The sequence below is a fragment of the Pristis pectinata genome, chromosome 9, assembly GCF_009764475.1.
Source record: "Pristis pectinata isolate sPriPec2 chromosome 9, sPriPec2.1.pri, whole genome shotgun sequence".
Lineage (NCBI taxonomy): Eukaryota > Metazoa > Chordata > Chondrichthyes > Rhinopristiformes > Pristidae > Pristis > Pristis pectinata.
In genome coordinates, this window is record NC_067413.1 from 38,826,473 (window position 1) to 38,838,982 (window position 12,510).

Below are 12,510 nucleotides of genomic sequence, written 5' to 3' on the forward strand. Positions count from 1 at the left end.
TGGGAGCAAACGAGCAAACATATCTGCAATGTAACACTGGGTGGTTCCCATCACTTGTGAGTTTCACACCTTGTTTTTTTTGTGTGTGTGGTGGGTTTTTTTCAGATGGAAATACCCCTTTGAGAGGCGCCACCTGGTGCTATGGCCATGAAAAACAGACACGGAATCTTTCAGAGCTCACTACTGGCTGAAACACTTCTTCAGGTTATCATTAAATTGGTTCATGCATGATGATAGCCGGCGTTACCACGCGTGTTAGATTCCAGCATCTGCAGTCTCTTGTGTCGCCGCGTTTATTGCACAGAATTAATTTCTGGAATGACCCACAAGAATAGGTTTAATAGTTTTCAGACATGCCGATGGTTCGGCATCTGGTTCACCAGATGATATTCGCCGCTCTCCCTTTTCACTCGTCGGGGCCCCAAATCCCGTGCTTTCTAGGAATTGACTAGCTTCACTAGAAAACTTACTATTCTACTGTGTAACGTTTTTAAAAAGTGAATTAAATGCGTTGGAGCATTAATTTAATAACATCCGATGGTCTGGAAAAACTGCTGGCCCGGCACCATCCAAGCCCCAAGATTGTGGATTAACGGAGTTTTACAGTAGGCAGTAGTGCTTAAAGAATGAGAGGTTATATCAAGATTCTGAGTTTGAAATGAGGGGTACACTGAAAGAATTTCTTTGTAACACTCCTTGGAGGACTGTGGCTGCTCCGTTATTTAAGGTCGAGGGTAATGTGGGAAATGGATGAGAAAGTGGACAAAGCATGATCTCATTGAGTGGTGGAACATATTCAAAGGGTCTGCCAGTGTCCACCTTCCATTTCTTATATTCTAATGCTTATTGTATCAATTAGTCCATGAAAAGCCAAGTTAAACAATACTTCGGATTTGGTATTTGCAAAACAAAAAACAGCAAATACTGAAATACTCAGCAAGTCAGACAGCACCTGTGGTGAGAGGTTGACGACTTTTCATCAGAACTTGAATTTGGTATCGGTGTCTGCACTGGAATGGGAAGCAAAGCAATGCATATTCATGGCAAAGTGTGAACTCCTTTCTTTTTCCCCTCTTCCAACACAATGCTTTGGATAAGCCAGTAACACACAGAAAGCAGAAATAAATAAATCAATATAAGTTACACAGGGAAACGTTAACCTATCTTTCCATTTCATACTATCTCTCTGTTGTGAGAAATTCACATGGATGTCACGTGACAGTAACGACACTGGCCCCCCGCTGACCGGAGGCCAGCATTGCTCCTCTGATCAGAAGTGATACTACTGTCGATCAAGGTGCGGCTCCACCCACCCCTCAGGTGTGAGAGTACCTTTTGCATCTGAACCTGCCTGACCAGTATCCTTTGTCTCCGAACCTGCCTGACCATTGGCTGTGGCAGGAACCTTTATCTTTGACTTCCACACCATTGGCTCGTTTAAATCACAACAGTGAGGCTCCACCCAGCCTCCTAGCACCATAAAAAGGGCTGCCTCCCCTAGCCCTGCCTCTTTTGACGACTCCAGGAGTAGTGAGACAATGCTGCAGAGATCATTGGTAAGAGTGCATCACCACATGGTCAGGGAGCATTCCACTCAGACTCCAGATAGTATTAGAGCCAATGCTAGTGCAGGATGGGCATTGAAGTGTTATATCCTGAAGTTGTACACTGTTACTGTATGCTTGTGTGTGTGTGTGTATTTTACCCCAGTTGCGCTTCCCCTCTCGTGTTCGTGGTATCCTGCGTGTAAGTGAGCGTGTGTCTGTTCCCATCCATTCTGTCCCATGCTTGCCTTTGTGATTAAACTAGTTTTGGTCTACAAAGCTCGAGTCCAGAGTCCTTGATCCTTAAGACAGTTAAAAGAACGATTTCACGCAACACACTCACACACACACAAACACACACACACGGTATGTTTAAGTTACATGTTTTGACACGTGCCCACAGCGTCAGCTTGTAACCTTGTGTTGCATATCAGCCCCCCAGGTATGGAACTCACCTAGGTTTTATTGCATTAATATTAATATGGTCAAAGTGAAAATCTAGTCTGTGGTCCTCTGTGCTTTATTTTCCCATTTAAAATCAACAGAAGGCAGGGAGGATTGCCGTTCAACTGCAAGGAGTAGTCTACTGGGTATTTTACCTTCAGGAGCATTACAGCAGAGTCTTGATCTCGTGGAATCATACATTTGGCCCAGGTGTCTGTGCCAACTCTTTGAAGTTTGATTCCTGGGATGAAGGTATTCAGATATGAAGAAAAGTTGAGCAAGTTGGTTCCAATCTCATTGGCATTTAGAAGAGTAAGAGGTGATCTCACTGAAACATGTAAGAGGGATTGACTCTGTGGATGCTGAGAGAATGATTCCCCTTGTGGGAGCATCTAGAAACATGAGACATAGTTTCAGAATAAAGAATTGTCCATTTAGGGGAGAGATGAGGAGAAATATCTTCTCTTACAAGGTTGTGAATGAACAACAAAAAAGGGAATAATTTGACCGTGTGGTGAACAAAGAAAATATAGGATGACGCCATCCAGAATTCTTCTTTGCTGGGGAAAAATGCAGCTCATTTGCTCTTAGTACTTGGTGTCTGAGGGTGTGAGGTGTATTGAGGCAACATTTCACAATCAGTATGTAATCAAATTTATCTGACCGAGCTCTAGGTTTTTTCAGTACATGGAATGTTTCGGACTGCAGTTCAGCAATTCTTTGATTCCCCATTTATTCAATGAATCGGGACAACTCTGTACCTAGTAAGAACATACCTCAGCATAGTGCAATACTTGCTTTGCAAGCCAAAACCCAGAAGCTCAACACTTGGACCTTCAACCAAGCTTTTGTTGGAAGCTGATGTTGGTGACGGGAAGTGTTGCAAAATTTCAGGCATCACACCAAAGAGGCAGGGTTTGTTTGGTTCACATAAAATGTATGTTTAAACAAACCATTCTCAAAATTTAGCTGTTCTTAACAATCAAATAATGACAAAAAACACCAAAAGACAGTTCTCTTCAACTTATGCTCAAGAACAAAAAAGCAAATATTGTAGGTGCTGGAACTGAAATAAAGCAGATAATGCTGGACATTCTCAATTAGTCTGTGGGGAGTTTGTGTTTTTCTCTCTGCCCAGACGCTGCCTGAACGGCTGAGTGCATCAAACATCTTTTGCTCTTTTATTACATAATTTACGTTTGATCTACCAACATTTTAGTTCTTAATGAGAGTTTTCTCACAGCTATTTCTTGTAAAATTAATCAACATTAAGTTAAATAAAGACAAATTCTCACTGTTGTCAACTTCATAAAAAATTACTCTACTTTTCCCCTTTTATTTCTAGACAGCTTTTACCCAGCTGCGAGATTAAACAACACCCCTCAGAAATGCATTCAAAGAAATATTCTCTTTTTAAAAAAAACAATTATTAGTAATTACTGGGATTTGAACCTGTAAGAATCAGAACATTAAAATCAGGCAGTGCAATCAGGACAACAAAACTGTCCCATCCATCTTTCCCTTTACAAAAAAAAACGCTTCTAGTGGTTCAGATATCTTTGTATGGATATTTTAGAGGTTAAGTGAATTTTCCTTGCCTTCCAGTTCCTGAGATGAAATTCTTTGCACCAGAAATGGATTCCTTCGAAATCACATCTTTAGCATTGTCAAATTCATACTGTAAGGCTTGAGTGAAGCATGAGGCATCAAACATGCTGTAATAAGCAGAGGCTCTGTCAGCATACATGCAGTGCTGGGGAAATGCAGATATCTGCTCTGCTAACTCCAGGGCATATTGAAGAGCTGGAAGAAAACAATAACAAAACAAGTGTAAGATATGTGTCATATGGAATAGGGCTGTACCACTTAATTAGCCATTCTTTCAGTTACAACACTGTTTAGTGTGGAATTTCCAAAAATCTGTCCATCTCTGTGGAAGGAAACAGAGACACAAGAGACTGCAGATGCTGGAACTTGGAGCACAAACAGTCTGCTGGAGGAATTCAGCAGGTCGAGCAGCATCTGTGGGGGGCGGGGGGGGGGGGGGGGAAGAGGAATGTTCCACATTTCGCGTCAAAATCCTGCATCAAGTCCGAGCGTGGAGAAAGAAGATAGCCAGTATAAAAGGCGGGGGGAGGTGGGGAGTAGTGAGATAGGGGCCCTGAGGTAATTGATGGACTGAAGAGGGGTGAAGGATGATGGGCAGATTGAGTCAGGTGGGGGGAAGGTTGTGGGGAGGAGGATGAAGTTGGGAGATAGAGGGAGGTAGGTGGTAGATGGAGGCAGACAAAAAAAGTGAGTCAGGTGGAGCCAGGTGGGGGAAGGGGAGAATGAAGGTGGAGACAGCTGGGAGGGTGATAAGCAGGACCACAAAGGCTACCAGTAAGAAAACATCCTGACACTTTAAAAAAAATGAAAACCCTCTGACAGCTGGCGAGCCAGAGGCCTGTTAGGTGCAGGCCTGTTAGGTGAGGGATCAGTTCACTTGGCCGTCCACATCTGTAAATGTTTGTACAGGGACACCTTGGGCAGTGTGTCCAAGTTATGGCATGGGTCGAGCATGATGCAGTCCAACTTATTTTCCTGTTAAACGTGTAGTAAAGTGTGGACCACAGTGAACAAGAACAATAAAATGGCTTTCCCTGTGTATGTTTTCCATCTGCTTGGCAGGACACAGGGAGATCATTCCCTGCTGGAAAATGATTTAGTCATCGACTGTCTCTTCACCAGTCCCATCCAACAGGGAAAGATTCCAGTCACTCAGTGAGTGAGTTGTTTTACGCCAGGAACACCACATCCTGCATGCTGATGGTTGTTTTCCTGGCAGCTGTCACCGTGGCTTTACTCCACCACACCTTGGTCTGGGAACACAACGGGGAGAGTCCCAGAAGATCGAGGCTACCCTCTAAAGCAACGGCAGATGACACATGCACACTCTCCTGGTCCAGCTCATGAGCTCCATTCAGTGACCAGAACCCACACACAGCAGACCTATTTCTGGAATTCAGAGCACATTTCAGCTGCCTGAGTCAGGATTAATACAGCTTGCAATTGAACCCTGCTATAGTCTGAAAGACTGCAGTGCTCTGTGATCCCTACCAATTAGACTCAGATTATTGTCATATACACCCAGGGTGCAATGAAATCCCTTGCTCGCGTGAAGCTCACAGTGTAGACAGTATACATGGTAATAATACATACAACAATCAATACACTGACGCAAAAACAACAGAATGGTGCAGAGTATAGTTCTGCAAACTGACATAGTGCAAAAAGAAGTGACATAATGAAAAGGTAGAATTAAGGGTTTGAGAACGTGGCAGCACCACCGGGAAGGGGATCTGAAAGCGGTGATTGGTTCAAAACTCTGATAGCAGTGGGGAAGAAGCTGTTAGTTTTATAAGGATTTTTTTTATATATTCAAGGGATGTGAATGTTGATGGCAAGGCCAACATATGTTGGACATGTCTTGTCCTCTGAAGTGCCAGAGTCAAGCAAATGGTGGGTCTGGAGTCACATATAGGTGAGGCCAGGTGGGGATGGCAAATTTCCTTCCACTTCATGGAACCATGGAGTCACAAAGCACAGAAACATGCCCTTTGGTCCTCTGAGTCTGTACTGACCAACAACTACCCACTTGCACTAATCATACACTAATCCCATTTTATTCTCTCCACGTTCCCATCAACTCCCCTCAGATTCTCCCACTCTGCTGCACAGTACAGACAATATACAGTAGACAATTAATCTATCAGCATGTCTGGGATGTGGGAGGAAACAGGAGCACCAGTGAGAAACCCACACGGTCACAGGGAGAACGTGCAAACTCCACACAGACTGCACCACAGGGCAGGTTTGACCCTGGTCACTGGAGCTGTGAGGCAGCAGCTCTACAGCTGCACCGCTGTGCCACCCTGTTTCCTTCTCCTTCCTTGTAGAGACAGAAGAGAAAGGCAGTTATAGGTAGCAGGGGTTCAAGCAACAGACTGCAGGTTGTAGCAAGAAGAGAGTGAGGAAAGATCCTTTGCTGGAAGTAAAAAGGTTTCAAACCCAAGTGATATGAAAGGTGCAGTCTGATTTCCAATGCCCTCCATTTATCAATGGTCCTGTCAATACTATCAGTAAGTGGCAGCTCATATTCACCCTTAGTGTAAGTTGAAACCAATGAGGGTGAATTTCCCCAAAGCTTCATAGAATATAGAACATAGAGCAGTACAGGAACAGGCCCTTCAGCCCCCGATGTTGTGCCAAACTAATTAAGCTAATAATGCCTAATTACACTAATCCCTTCTGCCTGCACATGGTCCACATCCCTCCATTCTCTGCACATTCATGTGCCTATCTAAGAGCCTCTTAAACACCACTATCATAACTGCCTCCACTACCACCTCTGGCGGCGCATTCCAGGTACCCACCACTCTCTGTGCAATAAACTTGCCCCACACATCTCCCTTGAACTTTCCCCCCTCACCTTAAATGTATGCCCTCTTGTATTAGACATTTCAACCCTGGGTAAAAGATACCAGCTGTCTACTCTATGCCTCTCATCATTTTATAATTAGTGGTGCTTCTGTCCCCAGTCTTGGCGGTAGTGTGTACATGGATAGAGCCCCAACAAAATCCATTCCCAATGACTCAGATCCTTCCACTTTCACTTTGGTTTGTACGGTTAAGCCAGACTTTCTGCCTTTTCACAGGAGCCAATCTTTGTACATTGGGTCATCTGCGAAATGATTTCCAGACCTATGAAAAAACATGGCAGATTTGCACGAGCAATACATTTTAAGATGTACCTCCTCTGAACTAGGTTTATTTACAGTACGTAATGGAATATTTGGCTTGCCAGTCAGGATGCATCACAATTTCCCTTTAAGAGACGTGTTTATCTCGAGGTTAGATTTGAATATTTTGGTATTTTTAGCCACAGGGATTCTAAACCAGCCTTCTCAACAGCTAATCCATCTGCAAAAATTCACAATGTCCTGCAGGAGTATGCAGGGACAATGCTGGACTTGGTCAGCGTTTGGAGTGGTTGTTTTCCACTTCAGGACATTAAGGCTTTTTTTTTACTCTTAAGGTCCTAGGATAGCAGCCTTCAATTCAGCCGCATGTACTGTACCATGCTTGTTGACTTACTTGCTTATCTGCCTATCTCTGGCACTGAGAGCCAGTGTCAACCAAATCACAAGAACCCTATTTTCCTGAATTGATGTGAGAGGATATTGGCTCCATTAAATGAAGTCAAAGATGTTGAAAAATAAAAACTGACACCAAGTTTGTCAACAAATTGTACATCATTTGGAGAGTGAGCAAAGTCTGGGACTGTTGTGGAGCCGTGTCTATGCAACTTCACATACATTAAGGTTACGTCTAAATTATGATTATGTGGGAGAGGCTCTCTAAGTACAAAATGCCAATAGATCACTGCCCACAAAATGTCCTGGGTTACAACATTTGTACATCTTAAGCCCACTTCCTTTATTTTTCAGAGTGTCATTATATGATTCCATATCATAATAATGTTGGTTGCCCCCTACATGTAGATGACTACCTCATCAAAGAATTCCTCCAATGTGTCTGTTGGTGTTGACTTAGGAAGCACATCATGCATTGCTCACACCATGAAATGACATGCAGCCACATGCTAGAGTTTGAGGTTTCCTCATCTACTGCTCAGTGTCTATGGGAACTGGATGACCAAGTTGCAAGAATGATGTGGCTCTGTAACTTATTCACGATTACATCCACCCACTTGGCAAGCTGATATTACAGACCCATGTTGAACACTCTGACAAACTTCTACAGATGTACTGTTGAAAGTATCCTGACTGGTTACATCATGGTCTGGTATGGCAATTCAAATGCATAGGAATGCAAGAAGCTGCAGACTGTAGTGAACTCAGTCCAATACATCAGGAGCATATCCCTCCCTACCATCAGTAGTATCAAGAAGGCAACATCCATCATCAAAGATCCCCACCATCCGGGCCATTCCATCTTCTTGCAGCTACCGTCGGGCAGGAGGTACAGAAGCCTGAAGTCCCACACCACCAGGTTCAAGAACAGCTACTTCCCTTCAACCATTTGGTTCTTGAACCAACCAGCAAAACCCTAATCACTACAGTTTAGCAACACTATCATCACTTTGCACTGAAATGGACTTCTTTTGTTCTAATTGTGTTCTTTCTTGTAAAAATTGTGTACAATTTGTTTGGTTTTTCTTGTGAAGGCTGCTGATATAATGCTATGTGCCTCTGGTACTGCTGCAAGTAGGTTTTTTTATTGCACCTGTGGATACACGTGCTGTGCATATGACGATAAACTTAACTTTGGCTTTGTTGCTTTTCAGGGTGTCTTTGCACTACTATCGCTCATCAAAGGTAAATAACCCAAGGGCTGAGAGGGAGCACTATTTCCTCTCATAGAAGTTCCAAGTTCACATGAAGCTTATTCAATTTTTGATCAATAACAAATTGGGTTTGGCTAGCCAGTGCCAACCCTTGCTCATTTAAATAGCAGTACTTTTGGTGTTTCTGTTTGTACATTGTAAAATGTGGAAATTATGGAATTATGGGCTTGGAGTCCAGGGGCAGACCTGACATTGTCCAGCATCACAATGGGGGAATCCACTCTTGGATCCTGCACCAGGTTACAGTGGGTGCAGTGTCCCACACCACATGATTTTCAAAGGGGATTGTAAGACTGTGGATTTAGAAGTTAAAAGGAAGGGAAGCTACTTTTTAATTATTTTGCTTTAGTTTAATGACATTAATTATTTATAAAATTTTTTTAGAGTTTTTAGTTAATTTTTAAAACGTGCTTTTTAATAGTTTTCAATATCATAGAGTCATATAGCACAGAAACTGATCCTTTGGCCCGTTGAGTCCATGCTGACCACCAAGCACACATTTACAGGTCCTCCCCAGTTTACGAATGCCCAATTTACATATAGCTTGTACATACCAATGAGCGCGTGGGAGACCAGCAGAATGGATTTGCCAGCTGTTGCGGGGCTGCAGGCATCTTCTGCTGGCTGGGAACTTGGTTCGTGGCCGCATTTCCGACTTGCGAACTGTTCAGGTTAAGGAACCCTGTCGTAACCTGGGGAGGACGTGTGTACTAATCCCACACAAATCCCATAAAATATCATAAAACATCTCTGAGTACCAGATCCAAAAATAGTATAAGCCTCAAGTGATGTCAGAGGCATTAAGAACATCCTTGAATCATTTCCTCAGTCCCCCTGGGAATCTCTGGCTGTGATGGAGCTTGGAAGGGATGTTCAGGGGATGACTGCACATCAGAGCTGACTTGGGTGTAATTAGAGCTTCAGTGCCAAAGATGTTGACCTGGGAGGGGACGTTGATGTTGGTTTGCTTATCTTACCACTGGATCTGGAGCATTTTTCCAGAGACAGTGTTTGTGGCACCTCTCCAGTGCTAAAATGTGCTTAGTGTAAGTGGTACATGCCTCCAAACTGTGCAGGAGGGTAAGGATCACTGCTGCCTGGTAGACAATGAACTTAGTGATGGATCTGAGACCTTGATCTCTTTTCCTTTGACAGAGTTGACAATGAATTCAAGATCAACCTTCAGATGTAAACAGGTGCAAGCATTATGTGTAGCTCAATGATTTATATTGGAATGACCTTCATTCTGGAGTGGAGACAATGGAGGTTGAATATTTTCCCGTTTGTCCTATAGATTATCTCCAATCCAGCCTGAAGTTTATTTGAGGCAAGATGCAATATTGCATTAACAGGAATTCAGAAAAGTACTGGGTTGATGACACAGTCTTGCTTAATACCAGTCAGCACAGAGGTGAGTCTGCTGTGGACCTAGTTATAAGATCATGGTTTGCATGCCATCGTGTATTTAATTATAGATGGAAACAAATTTCTGAGGGTAGCTAAATATAGTTAATTAAATTAATGAAGAGTAATTGGGAAATGAAGGGCTGGTATCGGATTGTGATGAAATATGTGACACCATCCATAATTGCTATGGAATTGTTCTGTGTTAATTCCTTGCACCTGGAATTTCCAGAGGGGATTCTGATATGGTGAAACTAACAAAGACTGTGTGTCTGCCTCCAGTAAATTTGCTTCATGTAAGTAAAACATTGGTTTCCCTTTATACCAGGTCATGGCTATGCTCACTGTTTATAAAGAGGATTCAATGCACTCTGGCTGACCATGAAGCTAGTGGATTGTACTAAAAGGACATCTTGTTCACTAATGCACTTCAGGGAAGGAAACCTGTTGACCTTATCCAGTCTTGTCTATGTAACTCCAGCCCCGCAGCAATGTCATTGAACAGAACTGTCCTCTAAAATGGCACAGCAAGTCACTCAGTTCAAGGGCAATTAGGGATAGGCAATGAATTCTGTCACCATCATTGATGCCCACATCTGTGTATGTCCAATGAAATAAGCTCACTTTGAAGAGATTGACACTGGAAATAAAAATGATGCACTGACCTTGACACCATGCTTCACTAATAGGGATGTAAAAATGCTTCATCTATTTGCTGTAAATACTTACATCCATTATTTAATTGTAGTGTTCACCTATTACTTTAAGCTTCTTACAGCCTGTATTGAAGTACCAGAGAGATGCAATTCCTGCAGTATCTGTTAAGCATTCATTATGTTCACTCAGGATAATTTCAAGGTCAATGATTTTAATGTAGGGACTAAAGCTCTTTTATTATTGCAAACTATTGTGCAGCATAAACATTCCTTCCCGGTTGAGTCAAATATTGGCGGAGAGTGAAAGTCACAGCAAAGTGCAAGAGAGGTCAGCAGGTCAAACGTTATGTGACTGCGACCACAAACTGCAGTGGGAATGAGAAAGAATGGCACAATAACAGCTCTCGGTGAAGAGAAACCAGATTCCCATGACCGTGTTTAGCAATGATCTTGCTTACAGTTAGAAATTGTGTTTGGTACTTTACTGGATACCATGAACTCAGCTGCAATTATCTGATGGCTTTTTTAAAATTTTCCATCCTTTCGCATTTGCTTTCACACCGTCTTGCATTCTGACCCCCACCAGATTTCCTGTAAACACAAGACTATTCCTCTTTCATGCTATCTCCTTCTGAAGTCAAAGAATCATTGCAACTGACTTTCCCTTTTTGGATTATCTCCAAGGTTTTCTCCTATGTTATGACTATTTTCAGTCTGTCCTGTTGTGCCCTGGTTATAATATACTGGACTGACATTATGATATCCATACCTGCTGTGACATCCTTTAGAGGATCTTCAGAGCTTTAGAACTGTTTCCACATTGCTGCGCAGCCCCCACTCAAAGCACCCAACTCAACCTACACCAGTTCTGTAAATATCAAGCGTGTTATGCACACTGAGCTCTTCTCCAGAACTTGCACAACTGTTCTATTTGTATCATCTTACATTGAGCCTTTGTTTCCTGCCTTGTAGACTCTGTAATACCCCAGCTGCTGCTCTATTACTTGTGTGACTTCTGTGTTGTTCAAACAGGATTCTTCCTCTGAACCTCTTGCCTTTGCAGTTCGAGAACAGACCTATGTTCTAAGACAGCCAAGATAATGACACTGTCGACTAGGACTACTTACAATGGACTGTCATCCTCTTGCCTTGGACTTGGAATGTCTTTCCACTGGCACCTCATCCAGATATTATTCTCTGACCAGCTTGTTGTTTCCCGAACACTTGGTTGCCCCCTGCAGATCCTTCTTTATTGGACACCTTCTGCCCTCACATTTCACCATCGTCATGCAATACCTGCTTCACTTGATCTGCAGTGAAACAGACAAAAGGCCAGCCTTTACTGTCTGACAACCAAACAGACTTCAATGCAAATCCGTGACTCTCAAAGAATGACTTCATGTTGGCCTTTATGTTTCTGAGTGAGCCTTCTTGTTGTAAATGCGCTCCTGGATATATCCCATTCCCACTTACTGCCATCTGCTTCATCTTGGCTCCATGTCGCATGATTTTCCTTCAGTTTTCTCAATACGCTATGCATGGATGCTTTGACCAAACTGCTATCCAACCTCCTCCAGGGATGATCTTCCATTTAACTGCTGGAATTTTTCTTTACAGCCCAAGCTTCATGTTCTCTGTCGCATGGACTGTTGTCAAGTTCCACCTGCATTGGTGCAGAAACATTACTGCCTGTACCAGGTCACTGTACCTGCACATGTGGTGGGGGGGTGGGGGGGGGAGCTGCCTGTACATACTGCACTCTCACCCCAGATTGTGCTTTCCCTCACTATTCCAGGTATTGCATTGTAGTCATCGAATTCCCTCTTCTCCAAAGCTCTCTTGTTCAAACTGTAGCCTCTAAGATGGGTCTGCCAGCGTCTGCTACCTGGAGACTCCTCAGTGACTCCCAGACCCACCAAACCAATGGTTTGGTTGGACGGACCCAGAGAACCCCAAAGTAGGAGTGGTCTCTAGATCCCCTCATCATTCAACAATATGATCTTTTAACCTGATCTACTCCAACGGTCACAGCCCCTAACTAGACCCATTCATC

The 12,510-nt window shown here is 43.2% G+C and overlaps 1 protein-coding gene and 1 long non-coding RNA gene across 2 annotated transcripts in view; one reads left to right on the plus strand and one right to left on the minus strand.

Annotated features, from left to right (window-relative positions):
- The window catches only part of LOC127574362 (uncharacterized), a 34,478-nt gene that overhangs the window by 836 nt on the left and 21,132 nt on the right, over nucleotides 1–12,510 (plus strand). The window contains exon 2 of the long non-coding RNA XR_007956906.1: nucleotides 106–204. This is a non-coding gene — a long non-coding RNA (uncharacterized LOC127574362). The remainder of the gene's footprint in view (nucleotides 1–105; nucleotides 205–12,510) is intronic.
- The window catches only part of zgc:101569 (uncharacterized protein LOC449822 homolog), a 32,015-nt gene continuing 21,899 nt past the window's right edge, over nucleotides 2,395–12,510 (minus strand). The window contains exon 6 of the mRNA XM_052023310.1: nucleotides 2,395–3,791. Within this exon, the coding sequence (XP_051879270.1) occupies nucleotides 3,568–3,791 (224 nt within the window). The 3' untranslated portion in view covers nucleotides 2,395–3,567. The remainder of the gene's footprint in view (nucleotides 3,792–12,510) is intronic.